The sequence below is a fragment of the Lissotriton vulgaris genome, chromosome 8 (genome assembly GCF_964263255.1).
Source record: "Lissotriton vulgaris chromosome 8, aLisVul1.2, whole genome shotgun sequence".
In the NCBI taxonomy this organism is placed as follows: Eukaryota; Metazoa; Chordata; class Amphibia; order Caudata; family Salamandridae; genus Lissotriton; species Lissotriton vulgaris.
The window spans coordinates 1,305,575,168-1,305,595,084 of NC_141696.1; the positions used below are offsets into that span (position 1 = coordinate 1,305,575,168).

Sequence of the window (19,917 nt, forward strand, 5' to 3'; positions counted from 1 at the left end):
CTTGGAACCGAGGTGGCGAGGCCCCGAGCAGGTCCTCTTGGCGACTCGAACAGCTGTACGAGTGACCAACAGAAAGCGGTGGATACACTCAACTCACTGCCGGCGTGTCTCTCCGGACCTGGTGAATCCTGCTGTGCTGACTGATTACAAGGAGATTCTGGAAAAAGAAAAGAGCCCAGCTGTGACGTCGGCTGAAGTCGAGGGAGCCTTCCCGGACCACACTGCTTCTGGACGACAACGGTACGATCTGCGGCCACGATAAGGAGAAGAATTTTTTTGGGTTTTCGAGACTGGTTGGTTACCGCTCTGGGGTTTGTGAAACGGAAACCGGGAATCTCAAGGGGGGGGGGGATCAGTTCTGCCAAGAGTAGCGACACCCGTCTTGACCCCAGAGAAGAAAACAACGGCTACCTCGGAGCTCAGCACCGTATTTTTCCTTTTTAGGTGTAAATATACACATATGTACATTTGAGACTTTGTGAACTTTTCGAACTATTAAAGACTTTGAGAACTCTTTGAACTATGGCGTCTTCTGCATCACGAGACAAAAGAATACTTGGTGCCATCCTTTTTGTCTCAACCATTGTGGTAATAGCAGTGATAGCTTGGGTAGTTGAACTCGTGGTGCCTGCACGTGAACATTTGCTGCCAACTACCCCGGCTCCATCTGAACATTTTTACTTCACCCTGCCCTACCATGAAGAACGGCACCGGCAGACCTATTTGAACAATAGCTTTATTCAGATTCTGCATCATACGCATAACATGACAAATACTTCCAATTGTTGGGTGTGTGGGATGTTGCCTGGTCATCAGAAGAAAGGGGGCACTCCACTCATTCCGCTCCCGTTTTCACATAATGGGTCCTGCAATGCCTGGTACACTCTTCTATTCACTTTGCGATGGCCAACGAAAGGGGGGGTGCTCTTCCGTTTGAATAAAATTTGCTACCATGACCGGGATGGGTATCCACGAGCTGAGGGTACTCGATTTGAATGGGAGGAATACCGCCCCGATAATGCATCTGCCCCACGTGTTTACAGCAACCAAAGGAACGTCAATGTATCTAGTTCACATGTTATTAATGTTATTGCCACTAAAGCTGATTTGTGCATACGTAATAAAGGTACAATCCCGGTTGGAAAAAGTGAATGCAATACTACACTTACGTTCGACAGCCCGAATGGCATATCGTTTGTGGCATCTCGTAATACTTATTTTATTTGTGGAACTAAGGGCTATAATCAGCTTCCGTTAGGATGGTTAGGCACTTGCTATGTATCCTTTGTATTGCCCCCTGTATTCATTGCCCCACCAATGTATCATAATGACTATGTGCTTTACCACGACTTCATGTTAAACGTACTGTTGTTCTGGATGATATTGACCAGACGGATACCGCACTGCAGCAATATGTGGACTTTAATTTTGGACTGTTCTCCTTTGTGGGGGCCGCTTTGAATAGTAGGAAAATAAGACGATTGACCCGTGTTGTTGAGGCTGTAGCTAATGATACTGCTACCGCATTAGGAAATATTACCGAAGAACTTCAGATTTCTAGGATCGTTACACTTCAGAACAGAATGGTTCTAGATGTGGTTCTAGCTGATCGGGGGGGGAGGGGGGGCATGTAGAATCATCGGAAGTAGCTGCTGTGTTTATGTACCAGATAATTCGCCATCCGTTTATGATGCCATTTCGAAGTTGCACAAAATAGCAGCTGAAATACACCCGGACAATGGAACTTGGACTCTTTCAGGGTGGTTCTGGTCAATGCTTACCACTTGGGGTTGGAAACTGCTAACGATTGTATGTATCATTGTTGGGATATTGTTCCTTGTATGTTTATGTATACAATGTGGCCCAGCTTTATGTTCCATGTGTCTATCGGCTTGTATACCAACAAGGCGAGCTCTTGCTCACAACAAAATGATGCTTCATAAAGAAGTAGCTCAAATAATGCTAATTGATATAGAAGATGAACATCCCGATTATGTCCACTATGAGGTAGCTTCAGCTAAACGCTAAAAGGGTCGTCTGTCGTAATTTGACAATGGCCGAGTTAGCGCTTAGCTGTGCTACACGTTTTCCCCCTTAACTTGACTATACTTAGAAACGCCATTTTGTAAATTGTGGCGGCCATTTTAGAGAATGAGCGGCCTCGTGGTCAGCATGCCCTTTAGTCCGTTGTCCGTGCAACTGACCACTCGACTCTGCCCAGCAACAGGCTATTTTTAGCTACGGTCAAGCCCGCTCATGCGCAGTTCCAACTGACCAGTCACCCCTCAGGAATGTGCCGCCAAACTGACCAGTGAGGTTGTAACCCCTCCCATGAGTTGGCTGTGTTCCAAAAATGACCATATATGTACATAATCTCTGCAACCTTGTGCCGCCTATTTTGTTTATTGCTTGTAAACTGTATAAAAGAGGGACTCACACCAACGTTCGGTGTGATACTTCTTGCATTACCGAAGGGTGCTGTAGGAATGTACCACCACCCCATGGGGTCTTAATAAACTTGTTCTTTGATTTTTTAAGTTTCCGTGCCAACAGTTCTTTCAATGTAAGTGGGTTATCTTCGGAACATGTAGGCCTTGGGAACACGATACTACACTTGGGGCAGAGCGAAGTCCGAAGGGTAAAACCCTGAATTGAAAGTGGATCTTGGCTACTGTGAATCGAAGAAACCTCCTGTGTGCTGGGTGAATGGGTATGTGAAAATACGCATCTGCGAGATTGAGAGTGGCCATGAAATCCCCTGGATTGAAGAGACGTAAGATATCCTGAAGTGAAACCATTCGAAAGGATTGGGAAATGAGATAGGTTTTTAGCTCCCTGAGATCCATTTCTCCAGTGTCTTTTTTGCCAGGAAGTACCTGGAATAGAATCCTTCTCCCCTCTGAGTTAAGGGGACCAGCTCCTCCGCTCCCTTGAGGAGCATCTGATGAACTTTGAGCTGCAAGAGACGCAGATGTTTTGAAGGAATGGCAGCAGGGGGCTTGGAAGGTGGTATTTGTGTAAACTTCAAAGTATGGTCCTTTCGAATGATGATGAGCACTCTGATGTTCTCAGTTTCCAGTTGCGGAGGTATTGAGATACCCTGCCTCCTACAGATGTCGTTGTGGAGGTGGTTACAGAAGGCAGAGCCAGAACGCCTCTATTGCCTCTTGGACGCGTCACGTCCCTGGCGGTTCTGTTTTCCTCTAGTATTCGACCTAGAGAAAGACGAGGCTTGACCTTGTTTTTGGTGGCAAGGTTGCAGATACGATTGTAACGTTGCTCCGTATGAAGAATATCTCTACTACTCGTGCAAGCCTCTGTAAGACGTAGTTCTCCTTCCTCTGGCACCCCTGAATGGAGGTTTACGATACTGAAGCGTACAGAGGGACCTAGCCGTCTCTGTATCCTTCTTTATTTCTTGGAGGGCATCTTTATTTCTTGGAGGGAATCATCAATGTGTTTACAGAATAATGCCTCACCATCAAAGGGGAGGTCCAAGATCTTGTTCTGGACCTCCGGCCTGAACCACGTCGCTCTGAGCCATCCTTGGCAGCCAAGAACCACTGCTCCAGCCAATGAACGAAAAGCCATAGTGGCAATGTCCATGGCACAATCTATCACCTCTGCCGATGTTGCCTCCCCTTCTTGTAGTATCTTCTTGGCCTCTCCTTTTGACTCCTGGGGAAGTTGATCTAAATATGGTGATAGGTTACACCATAACTGGCGATCATATCTGTCTAGTATCGCCAAGGCATTTGCCGCTTGCACCAGAAGACTTGCCATAGAAGAGAACCCCTTCCCTGCGTTATCGAGTCGCCTGCCCTCTTTATCTGGAGGAGTTGTAAGGGGCGCCAAAGGGTTACGGGACTTCCTCTGTGCCTCCTGCGATATCACAGAGTCTGGTTTTGGCTGCTAAGTCAAAGACGCTGGACTAACTTCAGGCGCCTTATATTTCTTTTCCAGGCGAGGTAAGACTGGAATTACCGTAGCTGTGTTTTCATCGCCTTTAGATACACATGGCTCACAATGGGTATAGATCTGGTCACCTTCCTATAGGACTCTTTAAAGTCATAGAGGAAACACTCCGTCTGTACGGAAGGCATGGGCAGCTTGAATCAACTAGATGCTCTCTCCATCAACTTATGAAAACCCCCAATATCTGCTGGGGGGGAATCCACTGGGTCCGGACTAGGTGACGCTGGATCCGGGCTCACATACTCATCCCATTCTAAGCCTTGATTAGGCCTGTTATCAACATCCTGATCCTTATCCGAGGAATCATCCTGAATGTCCGGTAGTATTGGAGGTATATTTGGAACAGGTGTTTGTGGCTGAGAGAACACTTGGGCCGGCATTTCCGGAGAAACCAACATCGGAGTCTTGGGGGCAGGTGTAGTCTGAACTGCTGGGACAGAGACAACCGGAGTTGGAGCCTGAGAAACCCTAGTTTTATAATCCTGCCGCATGCTATGGAGATCCGCCAAGAGTGAGGAAGGAACAGACACCATCTCCTGGCCTGTGGTCTCCTGACGTTGACAAGAGTGTTGGTAAGAACATTCATGAAGAAACTCGCCCTCAGAGTCAGTTTCTTGGCATTTTACCAACAGCGGAGAGGGACTGTGAGCATATTTAAAAGAGTCCTGATCATCCTCATCAGAATCTTCTTCTTCTTCTTCTTCTTCCAATAACAAAGCGGGAGGCAATGGGGTAACCCTCTTGAAGACGTCATGTCCGGTGTTATCCTTTTCAAGGAAATCGTAATTTTCTTCTTCGACGACTGTATCGTCGGCTGCACTGTGGGCGATGGAATAGTTAGAGGAAAACTCGTCGACGGAAAAGTCACAGTCGACGATGAGATGGGCGTTGTCGACACTGCTGTAGACGAGACCGTCGACGCTCCGGCGTCGTCAAGGCTCTCGTCGGCGATACCTTCGTCAACGAAATCATCGTCGTCGTTGCTATCCCCGTCAACGTCACTGTCGTCGACGATTCAGACGACGCCAACTGTACCGTCGATGAGCCCGTCAACGGTATAACTTTAGTCGCCTTAGATTTAGACGCCTTCATCGACGGAGTCTTCTGCTGCATCGTCGATGACTTGGACCTTTTCTCCGACTTCTCAGATGACAGAGAAGATGGTTTCTTAAAACCTGTAGCAGTTTCCACCACTGCTGAAGGCGTAGATGCTCCTTCCCTCTCCTTTACACCGTGGTGAGGAGATTTAACAGGACTTTGGCTCTCAGACTCACGGGGGTCTTTTTTGAGGCCTTAACTGGACGCTCCACAGAAGTTGAAGGGGAACCCCTACCCCTTTTGACTGACCTTCTAGATGATGTTGTAGAAGAAGAGTCCTCACTGTCGCTTGACACTGTGTCCTTCCTTGACTTCAATATCTGGAGCCAAGTGAGGAGGTGACCATCACGGTCCCAGAGGGTCTTCGAAGAGAAGGTGCGGCAGATCTTGCAGTCCGCAGCCTTATGATCTGGATACAGGCAATAAATACAGTCCTTATGCCGGTCTTCCACATACATCCTTTTCTTGCCACAGGTGGAACATGACTTGAAAAGGGCTTTCCTCCCCTTGTCAGACATTTCCGAAGAAATACCTAACAATCCTGAAGAAAAAAGTTGTAAAAAATCCTCAAATAGAGTAGAAATTAGCAGAGCTCAAAGGAGACTCTCTTAGCACAACGTGCGGTAGAAAATCTGAGGTTCCTTCAGGACGGTTCTATGGGGTGAGGCTCTTCTGATTGGCTGGTGCTTAGTTTTGGTCTCTTTTGCAAAAATAGGTGGACATGCTACAAAAGGGAATGAGGCCTAGGCCTTTTTTCTTTCTCTTTTGTACCTACTGCTATGTTATTTTGTTACCAAGACTCCCATTACGCCGACGGGGAATGATACAAGCTACGGGAATCAATGAAAGTTCCAATAAAGGGGCTACCTTGAAGGCTAGAAAAAAAATATTTTACACCAAAACATCAGGATCATAACCTGAAAATTCCACACTCACTGTGAGGGCAAAAAGACATTCAGTGGAACGGTATCCAACAGTGCTCAAGCGAATGGCAGCTACCTCAGGGGTAGGAAGTGCGATACTGGACTCATTGTTGGCCAACATCAGGCTGAAAAGCAGTGGCCAGTGTACTCTGCAGGTGCTCCAAGACTAGTTGAGGTGATCTGGCCTTCAACATCCAGTAATCAAGATAGAAGATTACGTGCACTCTTGAACTGCAAAGATGGGCTGTGACCACTGATGTGACCTTTGTCAAGAATCAAGGGCTGATGATGTAAGGCCATACAGAAGCAGTCTATATCAAACCTGGTGCGCTATATAGAAAAACTCTGCCGTATTGTCCAGGTGATCCAGAACAAGCCCCAGTATCTGGAAATGAGAACAATACACTACAGCATATGCTCAGTCTTCAATAAACGGCCACCTAGCGCCTCTGCAAAACCACAGAGCCACACGTTGACGGCCATGTTGGCCTGCACAGGGACAAGAGGTGGACATCAATACCAACAATCAAGGCGACAGCCCGCGGGCCTAATAACTTGTAGTAGCACCACAGCAATAACAATCTCAGGAACCCTCTGCGGACACTTCTAACAGATAACATTGCAATGGAGCCCATATATCAGTGGGTCTGGAGGTGACAGGCAACAGCTCCGAGTAGGTATGCAATTGTTCATGACAATAAACCAAATCATTCACCCAATCCTTGAACTTGGGGGCTCTCCCTCTCCCCCATCTGCATGCCACTCTTCTCTTGGCCAACAACATAGCTAGCGCTACATATTTGCGATGGGCTGCCTGAAGTGGTTCCACATAACCCAGCAGCGCCATCACCGGAGATGGCTCCACCAGTGTGTGTATCATTTTGGAAATGGCTGTGAAGACCTGCACCCAATAGTGGTGAACCTGGTCACACCCCCATGCAAGGTGTAAGAAATCTGCATCCGGAGCCCCACACCTGTCACAGTTAGCAGTAGCTCGCAATTGAAATCTGTGTAGCCGTGCTGGTGTGTAATAGAGTCTGTGTATAAATTTGTAGTGAATGATCCTGTATCGACTACTAGACGATATGCGCTCCGTCTGCTGCAGACAGAAAGTCCACTGTCTGTCTGTGAGGGTCGTGCCTAACTCCTGGTCCCACCTCTCCCTGGCTGGTAAGTCTGCATATTCTACATTAGCACGGACCGATCTATAGAGCGCGGATACCAATTTGCTGGGATTGTCAGTTAGGAGAATGTGTTGTAGTGGGGCAAGGACAGGTGGTTCGTGTGGAAAGTCGGGTGTTATCGCCTGCAAGCCTCGCCGGAGTCTGAGATAATAAAAGACATCTAACGGTGTGGGATAGTGACCATCATAGAGCTGGTCCTTTGAGCGAAATTCGCCCTCATGGTACAGATCCCCCCATGTACTAATATGTATTTTCTTCAGTAGTTTCTGAAATCCTGGCTCTTGTAAAAGCGGCATTTGTGGGTGATAGACCAGCGGCAACAGGGGGGCGTACAGCAGCTGCAGGTCTAGCTTCGAGCCTATATACTGCCACGCAGTAACAGTGCTCAGTACAGTGTTAGGAGTTTTATCTCTGCCCTCCACAGCGGAGTAAAGCGCACCCTCGATGGGAATGGGATGCGCCAGCCAGTGCTCAGCCGCCAATTGGGGCATATACCTAGGCTGCCTGATCCAGAAATAGGCGAAATGGGCCTCGGCCGCGCGGTAATACAGCTCAAAATCCGGGATCCCAAAGCCCCCCTGCGAGTAAGGTCGAATGAGGAATTCCCATTTAAGTCTCGGCGATTTCCCGCCCCACACTAGTCGCAGTAATTCTGTGCGCAACAATCTAAAAAAATAACTCCCCGAGTGGAATGGTATGTTCAAAAAGAGATAAAGTAACTGAGGGAGTATAACCATCTTAATAAGCGATGCCCTGCCAGCCATGGATAATGGAAGGGTAATCCATCTGGAGATGTTATCACTGATCTTGTCCATGACAGTGCCATAATTGGCCCGCATCAGCGCCTCCCTGTCGATCTCTATTCGTATGCCCAAATATTTGAAATCACCCTCACACCAGGCAAGCGGATAGTCCAAGGCAAACTTTTGCATCGAGGCTGTAAGCGGGAATATACATGATTTGCTCCAGTTAATCTGGACACCAGAGAGGACCCCAAAGCGCACAAATTCCCTAAGGATAGGATTCAGGTTCACATCAGGGTGGCGAACATAAAGCGTGATGTCGTCGGCGTACATTGAAACTAGTATTTGCCGCTGAAAGCACCGCAATGCACTTTCTCGTGATGTTGACGCAACCTGGCTCCTAGGGGCTCGGTGGCTATGGCAAATAGTAGCGGGGAAAGGGGGCAGCCTTGCCTCGTCCCTCTGGAGATAGTAAATTCTGAGGACAGTTTGCCATTAATGAGGACCTTGACCACCGGATCTGTATACGATAACCTAATCCAGGATATGAAGATTGGTGGAAACCCCATTCGCCCAAGCACTCGGAAGACATAGTCCCACTCCAGTGAATCAAACGCCTTGGTGGCATCCAGAAAAATGGCTGCCATTGGCAAGTCTTCATGCACCGAGTCATAGATCGAAAAAAAGGTGCGGAGGTTGTGTGATGTAGCCCTACCCGGAACAAATCCAGCCTGATCCGGGAGGATCAAAGCAGGCAAAAGAAGGCTAATGCGCGTGGCTATCAATTTGGCGAGAATTTTTACATCACAGTTTAATAATGACAGGGGCCTATACGAATCACATCGGGTAGCTGGTTTCCCAGGCTTGAGAAGGGATGTTATTAGGGCGATCCTCATGGAGGCGGGCAGATGGCCTACCTCCAAAGCGTCTTCATACACCTCGCGCAAGACCGGTGCCATGAAGTCTATATATGTTTTGTAGAATTCAATAGGAATGCCATCCAGGCCAGTGGCCTTTCCGGAACTCATATGCATAAATGCCTCTCTCACTTCGTCAAGTTCAAATGGGGCACTAAGGAAAGCACGCTGTGAATCACTCAGCCATCCCAATGACACATCCTCCAGGTAGTCGTCCAGGGACAGTTCACCAGACCGGGTTGAGGAATACAAAGCACTATAATGCCCTACGAATTCGTTCAAAATGTGTGTGGTGTCCCTGAGGAGAACCCCTTCCGCCGCTTCCAATTCAAGGATGACAGTGGGTGATCGCATAAGTTTAATCGTCGCAGCCAAGGCCTTCCCAGGTCTCTCGCCCTCCCCATATCTTCTGGCCACCCAGTGCTTATTCCTAAATTTCACTTCCCGCGCAGCTTCATCTGCGTATTCTGACAATTTGTCCTGTATGGCCGCTAGTGTGTCGCTACTAGGTTCTACCCGAAGAGTGGCCTCCTCCTCTCTAAGTTCTGACTCCAGAGTTTTCAGCCTATTCTTAATTGCTTTAAGCACCCCAGACCCTTTCGAGATGCAGATACCCCTTAGTGTAACTTTAAACGCATCCCAAATGGTCTCAACGTCGTTTATTGCGCTGAAAAAATTCTAGACATTCGTTTCTAAGCTCTTCCTGAAATTCCGAGTCTAGCAGCATCCCGGGTTGCATGCGCCATGCCGTCACAGGGGATATATGATGTTACAACGCGGACTTTTACTCCGCATACCGTTACAACGCGGTTTTTACAACGCGGATACTGTAACAACGCATGTATTTACAACGCATTTTTTTACAACGCAGGTACCTTTACAACGCAGACCATTACAACGTAAGTATTGGTAAGTATATGTTAATATTAATAATATAATAGTAACTTAATTTTAAAAATGTAATTTATTGTAATTTTAAATAATTTAATTTCCGTTAATTATTTTAAATTTAAATTAATATTACTTTATTTTTACCATGTACCCCTGTACCCCAGAAACTGAAAACTGACCCTAAACCCCAAAAATAAATTAAAGTAATTTTATGAAATGTAATTTAAATTAATTAATGAAAATTAAAAAAAATATAACTTTATTTTTACCCTGTACCCCTGTACCCCAAAAACTCAAAACTGACCCTCAACCCCAAAAATAATGCAATGTAATTTAATTTAATTTATTTACTATTAAATAATTTAATTTAAAATTAAATTTAATTTATTTTTACCCTGTACCCCAAAAACTGAAAACTGAAAACTGACCCTGAACCCTAAAAATACCCCTTTACCCAAAAACTAAAAACTGACCCTGAACCCTAAAAATACCCCTTTACCCAAAAACTGAAAACTGACCCTGAACACTAAAAATACCCCTTTACCCCTTGACCCTGAACCCTAAAAATACCCCTTTACCCAAAAACTGAAAACTGACCCTGAACCCTAAAAGTACCCCTTTACCCAAAAACTGAAAACTGACCCTGAACCCTAAAAATACCCCTTTACCCAAAAACTAAAAACTGACCCTGAACCCTAAAAATACCCCTTTACCCAAAAACTAAAAACTGACCCTGAACCCTAAAAATACCCCTTTACCCAAAAACTGAAAACTGACCCTGAACCCTAAAAATACCCCTTTACCCAAAAACTAAAAACTGACCCTGAACCCTAAAAATACCCCTTTACCCAAAAACTGAAAACTGACCCTGAACCCTAAAAATACCCCTTTACCCAAAAACTGAAAACTGACCCTGAACCCTAAAAATACCCCTTTACCCAAAAACTGAAAACTGACCCTGAACACTAAAAATACCCCTTTACCCAAAAACTGAAAACTGACCCTGAACCCTAAAAAATACCCCTTTACCCAAAACCTGAAAACTGACCCTGAACCCTAAAAATACCCCTTTACCCAAAAAATGAAAACTGACCCTGAACCCTAAAAATACCCCTTTACCCAAAAACTGAAAACTGACCCTGAACCCTAAAAAATACCCCTTTACCCAAAAACCCAAAACTGACCCTAACCCCTAAAAATACCCCTTTACCCCAAACATATAACATTTAAAAAATAACTATATACTTACCAATACTTACGTTGTAATGGTATGCGTTGTAAAGGTACCTGCGTTGTAAAAAAATGCGTTGTAAAAACATGAGTTGTAACAGTATCCGCGTTGTAATGGATGCGTTGTAACAGTAGTGCGTTGTAAAAAATGCGTTGTAACAGGTGCACACCCGTCACAGGAGGACCTAATTCCGCGCCTCGCAATGTGATAAGGACAGGGGAGTGGTCCGAATATGTTCTGGGGAGATGTGTTGAGTGTAGCAGTGACGTGTAAAGCTGCGGTGTTACAAGAATGTAATCCAGTCTAGCCCAGGACCTTGCCTGCGCAGTAAAATGTGTACCCTCCCCCTTCGACCCATGCATAGCCCTCCATGCGTCCAGAAGTTTATTATCCTCGATCGTGGCCCGGAGAAATTCCCTCCCAGTAGTGTAATGATGGGGGGCTGGATGCGACCTGTCCAAGGCGGGATTCAGGGTGATGTTAAAGTCTCCCCCCCAAATTAAGTGCTGTGGCCCTGTTTCCACAATTGCCGCCCACAGATCAGCGAAATACTGCGGGTCATCCACATTAGGCCCGTAACAACTAGCCAGCGTTACAGCCATGCGCCCCAATCTACCCCACATTAAGCAAAACCTCCCCTGTGTGTCTGCCTTCGTGCCTGCCATATGGAAGGGCGTGTTTCTTTTCACTAAAATAGCCGTACCCCGTGCATATGAAGAATATGAGGAGAAGACTGTGTGTGATGCCCATCTCTTTCCAAAGGGGTGTAATCCATGTGGCTTGAAATGTGTCTCCTGGAGAAAGGCAATGTGGATCTTATGGCGGTCAAGGTAGCCCAGTATCTGTCTCCTCTTCCTAGGATCCCCCAGTCCTCTCACGTTCCATGTAAGTACATTCAAATCAGTGTCCCCCATACAGGCAGCTGGGAATATAAACCATAGGCCGCAGCCCATGCCGTGGCACCTCGAACACCCACTACCCGCTGAATACAGTCATGCAGTGAATACAACATCATCCCCAGGAAGAGCAATGGACCAGATCCACAGAAAATAACGCCGCCCCCCGTAGCAAGTTGTGGCAAGGCAGAGCCATAATAGCGCATTACAGGCGTAATCACAAATCCATTGAAAGGCAAGACACCCAGATCAAAGTGTAAAAGTAGCTCGTCGATACATTTCGCACATGTAACAAACAAAAACCAACACATTCCCCAAAGTACGCAACAATCCCACCCCACCCAAAGAGCCCATAACAGTCTCAGACCATGCACCATGGCATCAGCGAAAGTCTCTCTTCCCCCCACCATAGGTACTCCAAGCAAAAGTGCAAAGAGGGCCCATGCCTCGTAACCTGCATACACCCCACAACGCACAACATCCCCACCACCCCCCACCCACTGAAGCATCCCCAACTTGCCAGCACCCGGAGCTCTCCCCCTCCCATATTTCTACCCGAACATTCCAACATGAATAGCAACGATATCAAGTCCCGTGGGGTACACCCATAAGGGGACATCTGAGGTGCACTTCCTTCCACCCCCATTTCTCCCGCTCTGTGCAAGCACGTCCCTCACACCACTGTCCTGAGGGAAAGGGAAGAGGGGGGGTGGGTGCCTGGCATACGTTACCACCTGTAGTCCGTGCCCGTCCGTGGCACCCCCCGGAATCGTTGAAGTCGCCATAGTCAGTAGTGACACCTGGTGTGGCCCCGGGCAGGGCCAGCGATGCAATGGCACTCACAGATCCATGCAGCAAAACTTTTAAACAGTTGCCTGACTATTCGGCACTAGAGTCGTCGTGGTTGTCAGCGCCCGCAGCCGGTCTCCCTCGGTTCGGCAACGTTTTGATGTAGTCCTCGACCTGTTGCGGGTTGACAAAAAAGTGTTGCGTTCCTTGGTGCGTCACTCGTAGTCTGCCAGGATATAAAAGAGCATAGTCAATTTGCAGGTCTCTAAGTTTCTTTTTTACCACCAGACATTTCCGTCTCTGTTCCTGCACCACCGGGGTAAAATCGGGGTAAATGGAGAAAGTCACTCCATCATGCGTGAGGGTTTGATTTGCCCGCGCTGCCCGCAATGCCGCATCACGGTCTCTATAGTTGAGTAAGCGTGCTATTATGGGACGCGGCGTGGCTCCAGGTTTGGGCCGGGGCCCAAGGGATCGATGAGCTCGCTCCACTATAAATTGGTTGGAGAAGGCTTCTGCCCCCACCGCGGCGATAAGGATCTTTTGAATGTAGAGCTCCATCTTTCCTGTGTTGGTCGTCTCCGGTATGCCTGTGACGCGAATGTTGTTCCGCCGGCTTCTCGCTTCCAATTCCTCATTCTTAGCAGCAATTACTCTCAGCACGTTATCCATACGCGACAGCCGCGATGTATGAGATGCAGTGGTGTCATCATTATCAGATATTCTGCGCTCTACCTCAGTGAGACGCTCCTCGTGAACATCCATTCTTTGGGCAATACCATCCATCCTGGCCGAGAGCCTGTCCACTTTGTCCACGACCGTGGCGAACCCCTGGCGCATCTCCTGTAGTATTGTGGCAATGTCCGGTGCCGCCGTGGCCGGCGGGGATACCTCCGCAGCTGGGCTCCGAGGTTGGCCGCCATCAGCCGTGTGTCGCGTGCTCTTTTTCTGCACTGCCGGTTCAAACTGTAGTTTGGGTTGCCTACCGTCAGGTTATCCCATTGCGCCACAAAATGTCGTGGCTCACCAAGTGCCAGCCTCAGCCTGTAGTGCGTGATGGTCTTGCTTGCCAGATAGGGCAACTCAATGTACAGGCAGCCCACGCCGCGTCTCTAGCTAGTAAATAAAGGCCTGGTGATTGCAGGCAGTGGAGAGATGGTCACTAATCCCAGCAGGAGCTGTAATGTATTCAAATCCCTCGCAGCCGTGTGCTGATGTTTAGCGCGGTGCAGCCGGTAGCGTCTCAGGCCCCACCCGGCCCCGTGGAAAGTGGCAGATCTCCACGCCTGGAACCCGGTCCTGGTGTCACAGAGGCAGGGGAGTCCACGGCTCAGGCCTCTGCCCGGCGGGGTGCTGTAGGCCGGGGGAGGGAGGGGGGGGGGGGGGGGTTCGGTGGTGTGAGGCGCCCGATCCGTCGCAAGGACTGCCGTCAACTACCGCCACAGAATCAGCGGATCAGAGCTCCCCCCTCCAGCAATCCCCCTTCTGCTTTCCTCTACCTCTGTCCGGTCCGCAGGGAGGCTCCTTACCGACAGCGGTGTCCCGTGAAAACGGGGCCGGGAGACAGCAGGAGGAGCCGCGGCCCGCCGCCGCAGATGCACTCAGGCCTATGAACCGCGTGGTGCGCCCCGGTGTCAAGTGTCCTCAATCGCCGCCGCAGGGCTCCACAGCGGCCAGTGGTCTTCCAGGCTAATACTACAACTCGCTGCAGTTCCGACGCAAAGGACATCAAAGCACCAAACTTTCACTGAGTGCACAGCAGCACGCACTCGGCAATTGTAGGGGGTTTTCGGACGGCCCAGATCAGGTTAACAAGGATTAAGGACGGATTTCAGCGCCAGGCTGCCGGAGCCTCACGAGAGTGCGGCCATTCAGCTCGTGCGCCCTCTAGCCCCCCCCCGCAAATTAGATGTTGAGTGGAACAAACAACAAAATGCAGGTATTTCATGTGGGACTGCAGGGCTAGCAAAGGAGATTATGCCTCCTGCGGGCCCAGGGACACCACTACAGCAGAATTTGCCCTAGTGCTAACATGTTTAAGCGCTCCTTCAGGACGAACAAGTTCAATAATTTGAGGTTCAGAATCAGGTGCAGGCCACTAACCTTCTTGGAGATCACAAACAGAAATAATACTCTACCCCCCACTCACTTTGGGTTATTTCCTGAAATAGGCATGAATATGTGTATAGACGGCATCCAAAAAGGGCAGGCAATGTGAACTTGGATTATTTGCAGAACCCATTGGTCCAAAGTTACCATATGTCTGAATGTTCAGTACGCCCTGCTGGATAGGCTGTGATGTTGAACGCTGATGGAAAGCGAGGTCCTTGGAGTAACCTCAACACTTGCAATACTGCTGGTGGAACGGATGTTCTGTAGAGGATAAATCCAGATAAAGCACCATTGCATGGCAATTCTTAAATCTCCTCAGGGTGGAGTTGGCTTTCTTGCCAAACAACCACATCTCATTGGCGGGCATATTCATCAAGTAAGCCTGTGTCCCCATACAAGGCAAAAACTCTAGTGATCCACACTGTCTTGAATTATAATATGTTAGGCTGTGGTGATCAATCATTTAGGTCTTTGTATTGTTTTTGTTGTTGTTAAATAAATGTATTTAAAATGTTAACATTTGACAAAATAGAGACCTGTATATGGTTGAAAGAAGTATTTCTGGTTGATCTAGCAGGAAAACATGTTAGATCATAAGACACAAGTTGAAGTTTAAAATGAAATCGAGGAAGGACTAGGTGTTAGACCATTCACCCATATCGCTATGTGTAGTGTTCATTTGCTCTTCTTATGACTGGCTTTATGCAACAAATTGTTATGCATTAAAAGTCTTGGTTCTAGGTCGATTAGTAATGGTCCTTGTCGCCATGCTCAACATTGACTAATTGGCGGTATTTTCTGGGGTGAGAGACAGCAAAGCCAACACCAACATTGCAGGACGTAGGATTCTTCTTTGTACTTAATTTTTCGTTAATATATGTAACAAAAAGGGTGAAAAAAATTCAACCACGCCACCATGTATCAGACAGTGGTGTGTATTTCCATGGCATAAATGTAACATACCTTGGTTGGACATAGTGTGGAGTGTTCCCAATGGAGTAGGCTCAAAACAAATTTGCATGTGGCTGGGTCCAAACTGAGCTGGCATGAGTGCAAAATACCGATGGACTGGGATGTGGCCTGAGTAAATACAAGCGGCTGGAATTAATGCAAGCATTCCATTCACCACTTTTCTGCATACTTCCTTTCCCCGTTTCGGTAATTGTCAATCTGGCAGCAAGAAGTAGAAGAAACATAAGGCTGCCGATTATGGAATTAAGGAGGAAAAGGCCATCATCATCTGCTTATCCAGTACATAATTAAAGTGTTAAGGTTCAACTTAACCCCCATTACATCTTAGATTTGTGACACTACCTTTGCCCAGAATGACCAAATCTCTGGTCAGTCTCATTACATGTTTATATGCAATCCTTGTACATTACATCCTCTCCAACATTCGTTACTATACCATGCCTGTAGGCCAGTCTATCAGGATTTAGGTACCAAAGCAACAATTGCTCTTATTCACTCTCTTTAAATTGTGTAAAGATAGATGACTTGGCTGTCTTATGCCAAATCATCATCCACTTGACACTCAGTAATATCTAGGTTCAAATCGGTTTTCCACTTTGCCACATAGTGTATAGAATGTAAAGGTGGAGGCTGCTCTAAAGATCTATATATACAGGAAATGGCATTATCTGTGCGACCTCTTGCAAGCATACCTTCAATGTTAGCTGTTTCTCAATAGAGCCTCCCGACTTAACTGAGGGCTGTCACACCCCATGTAGTAGCTGGGTTCTTCTAAAATTTCTTTCCTATCCAATTGAAAATCATTGCACATTGATCCCTAGATTTGACCAGTCTGTTATCATACAGGTTTCTCAGCCCATCCCTTTACCGGGAAAAAACTCTGTTGGTTAGACTCTGTAAACAAAAACGGAGATCCTTACTAGAAGAGTGGAGGAGGGATATGTTGTGGTGGTTTTTGTTCTGATGGCTCTCTTCCAATGGGTCAGGGTGGATTTTGTAGACTGATAAGGGAAACCTAGTTGTTCTTGGGACCGTGGTGGAAGCCACAGAAGATGCTTCAATAAGGTTTTACAACTCATCTGTTCCACTGACACCCAAGGTTTCATTGTGGATAACACCCATGTGAGGAATGGAGCAATCCAAGTCACTTAATATATCCATTGATATAAGGACCTACAAGAGTCATGAGTTAACAATGGACAGCTTCCTTGATTAATTTCAAATTCTGCGCTTTCCGGGGTTGCACACAGATCATCTTCAGACTTGATGGGTTTTTCTCCACATAGCCTCCATTAAAAAAGAAATATACATCAACAAAAGCTCCCCACGAAGCCCAAAGAAGCATGACCTGCACTCCCACACTGGAAAAATTTTCTTTAATCAAATTGAAAAACACAGAACCAAAAATGCCTCCCCAACGCATTTCAGCATTGCGCCTTGATCACGGGTACCAGAAGCAGTTTGTTGCTTTGTGTCTACCAAGACTTTCACATCTGAAATCAATTTATAATCCTCCAATGAGCCTCCCCAATGGGAGGCAATGCATCTTGGTCCTGGTAGTTAAATACATACAATCTTAACCCAATAGGTTCATATCCATGGTCCATCATCAATACAAATAATTATTAAGTCCAGTAGTCCCGTCACAGACTCCAATCACAGTCAAGACAGGCCCTCACAACACAGTAATCTGCGATGACACGAACTACCAGTTATGGATTCCTTCAGGCGGTACAATGTCTTGTTTCGAGGTGGTGCAAGCCCCTGTGCCGTGACTAATATCAACAGAAAGCTTCCCACGAAACCCCGAGAAGCATGAGCTGCACTCCCACACTGGAAAAATCTTATTTAATCAAATTGAAAAACACAGAACCAAAAATGGATGGTAGTAATTGGTCCATGCTCTTGGGGAGGGCTAAACACGGGAAAAGACATGACACATACCTGCCACAGACAAATGGAAAGAAAGAATATGAGAGCCAGCAAATGGGAAGTCTATAGGCGTGCTGAAGCACACATAGTGAATACTTCTTTCTTTGAGACAGTGCATGCACTGTCTTGCCCTGGGCAGTGTCCAAAAATAAAAAGGTAAGACGGGGAAAAGACCATACTGTAATATCCAGGTATGGGTAAACAATGAAATTAAGACACATGCAAAGACACGTTTTAGTGACGGGGAATATACAAGTAGTCTTGTGCATCCAAAAGTAAATTAAAACACTTGCAGAGAGTAGTTTCAGTGACAATCCCTTCTTCAAAACTTCAACTTAAGCATGAAGCAATAAGGAAATAAATACCCATAAAGTTCGCCTTAATTCAGCATCAGGGAGCTCTGTTGCCAATTTAAGATTTTCAAAGCTGATCTTCTCCCTAGGCCTTTGGTTCCATGCAAACAATACAGCCAACTGAAACGTTGTCACCTCCAAATCGTACTGGCCAACCTCATTTTTAAATGTAATCTGCAAATCAAAAGTGTTTTTTAGAACATTTTCAAATACAGGCTTACATCACACTTATGACAAAAGCATGCACTTTATCGAAAGAAACGAATGCAGAGAAGACAATATATCAATAAATAAACTTCTGTTTATGTTCTTTTGCTAATTTAGTGAACACTGTTATACTGAATTGTAACACACAGTGTGGTTCAGCACTCAACTTCACACTTAAATGAACATGTAATGGGGATTATAATTCATAGTCCACAGATAGGATAAACAGAAAGATATCTTCTCAATAAATCATTGTGCGAGTCATTCTTCCTTCGAAAAATAGTTCTTTATTCTTTATTCATTAGTTGTTCTTAAAAACTCAGCATGCAATTGATAGCCGACGCGTTTCGTTCCCTTGGGACTTCTTCAAGGATTAGCATGCAATGGTTATCATCTCAGGACCGCAGAGACCACAATCGAAGACGAGAATATAAAAATCGTATAACCGCATCAAGATTGCTTTAACTATTCAATACATCACTGTATCTATACTAGAGAGCACAACATGGAGAACATGCAGGAAACACCATTCGCATGCTAAGCCTCGAAGTAGTCCTATGGGGACGAAGCGCATCGGCTATCAATTGGATGCTGTGTTTTTAAGAACAACTAATGAATAAAGAAGAACTATTTTTTGGACAACTCACACAATGACTTATTGAGAAGATATCTTTCTGTTTATCCTATCTGTGGACTATGGATTATAATCCCTGTTACTTGTTCATTTAAGTGTGAAGTTGAGTGCTGAACCAGGCTGTGTGTCATGGTTTGGGAATTCTTTTTCCCCGTATAGAGGTGTAGGGGGGTCACGTCTCTGGTTCATTGCACCACACTCTAGATATATTTTTACTGTTATTACTCCATTTTGACGAGTGCAGGACTTGCGTGCCTTGACCCTTCTTTGTGCCTTTGTTATACTGAATTGTAGGAGCAAATTTATACCAATTCATATGTCTGATGAGAATCCACAGGGCCAGATATGTAAGGGTTTTGAAATTCATAGTGACTAGAGTAATATTCTTATTGGGTTATATTACATGATAACCAACTGAATCATTGTGCTTTTTACAATTCTCTCTCACGCCAGGAGTAGTCAGCGCTATATAAATACCATTTACAGTGGAGTCCATTTCGGCGTGCTGGATGGTGCCTCCTGTATTTCTCTCCTGATGAGGACCAAGCTTAAAATACGTTCTGCCTTTGGGTCAAAACGTTAATGAATTAACACAACTTTGATTGTAAAATATGCTCCTTATCATACATTGAAGACAAATGTTGATACATACAATTGTCCTTTTATGAATGCTTAAAATAGCCACATTTCTTATAATCTTTATTGTTTATCATCATCTGTCACAATTCCCATTCTCCGCGCTGTCTCTTTTCTTTTTCATTGTATGGAGTACCTAAAATACCTAATATACAATATATAAATGAAGTTGTTGATTGTCCCCTTAGGGGTCAAAAGATGTGATTTTGGAATGATTTATCATTACATCATGACTGAATTGGCCTCAGCTAAGAAAACAAGTGAGGTGCTGAAACAGAGTTGTAAGAACCGTTGTTGTTTGCACAAAAAAAAAATCAGCTGTAGTGGTTAGGCCTCTGGTGAAGTGAGCTTGTATTTTGTTTTGTGGCATGACAGTAGGTAATGAAGGCTTTAATCCAGCGAGTTAACTCCTGCTTTAAAAGGG

The 19,917-nt window shown here is 46.1% G+C and overlaps 1 protein-coding gene across 1 annotated transcript in view; it reads right to left on the bottom strand.

The window, feature by feature from the left end:
* CUL5 (cullin 5) overlaps positions 1-19,917 on the bottom strand; it is a 787,955-nt gene that overhangs the window by 145,611 nt on the left and 622,427 nt on the right. Inside the window, exon 16 of the mRNA XM_086935237.1 lies at positions 18,029-18,190. Coding sequence (XP_086791363.1) covers positions 18,029-18,190 — 162 coding nt within the window. The remainder of the gene's footprint in view (positions 1-18,028; positions 18,191-19,917) is intronic.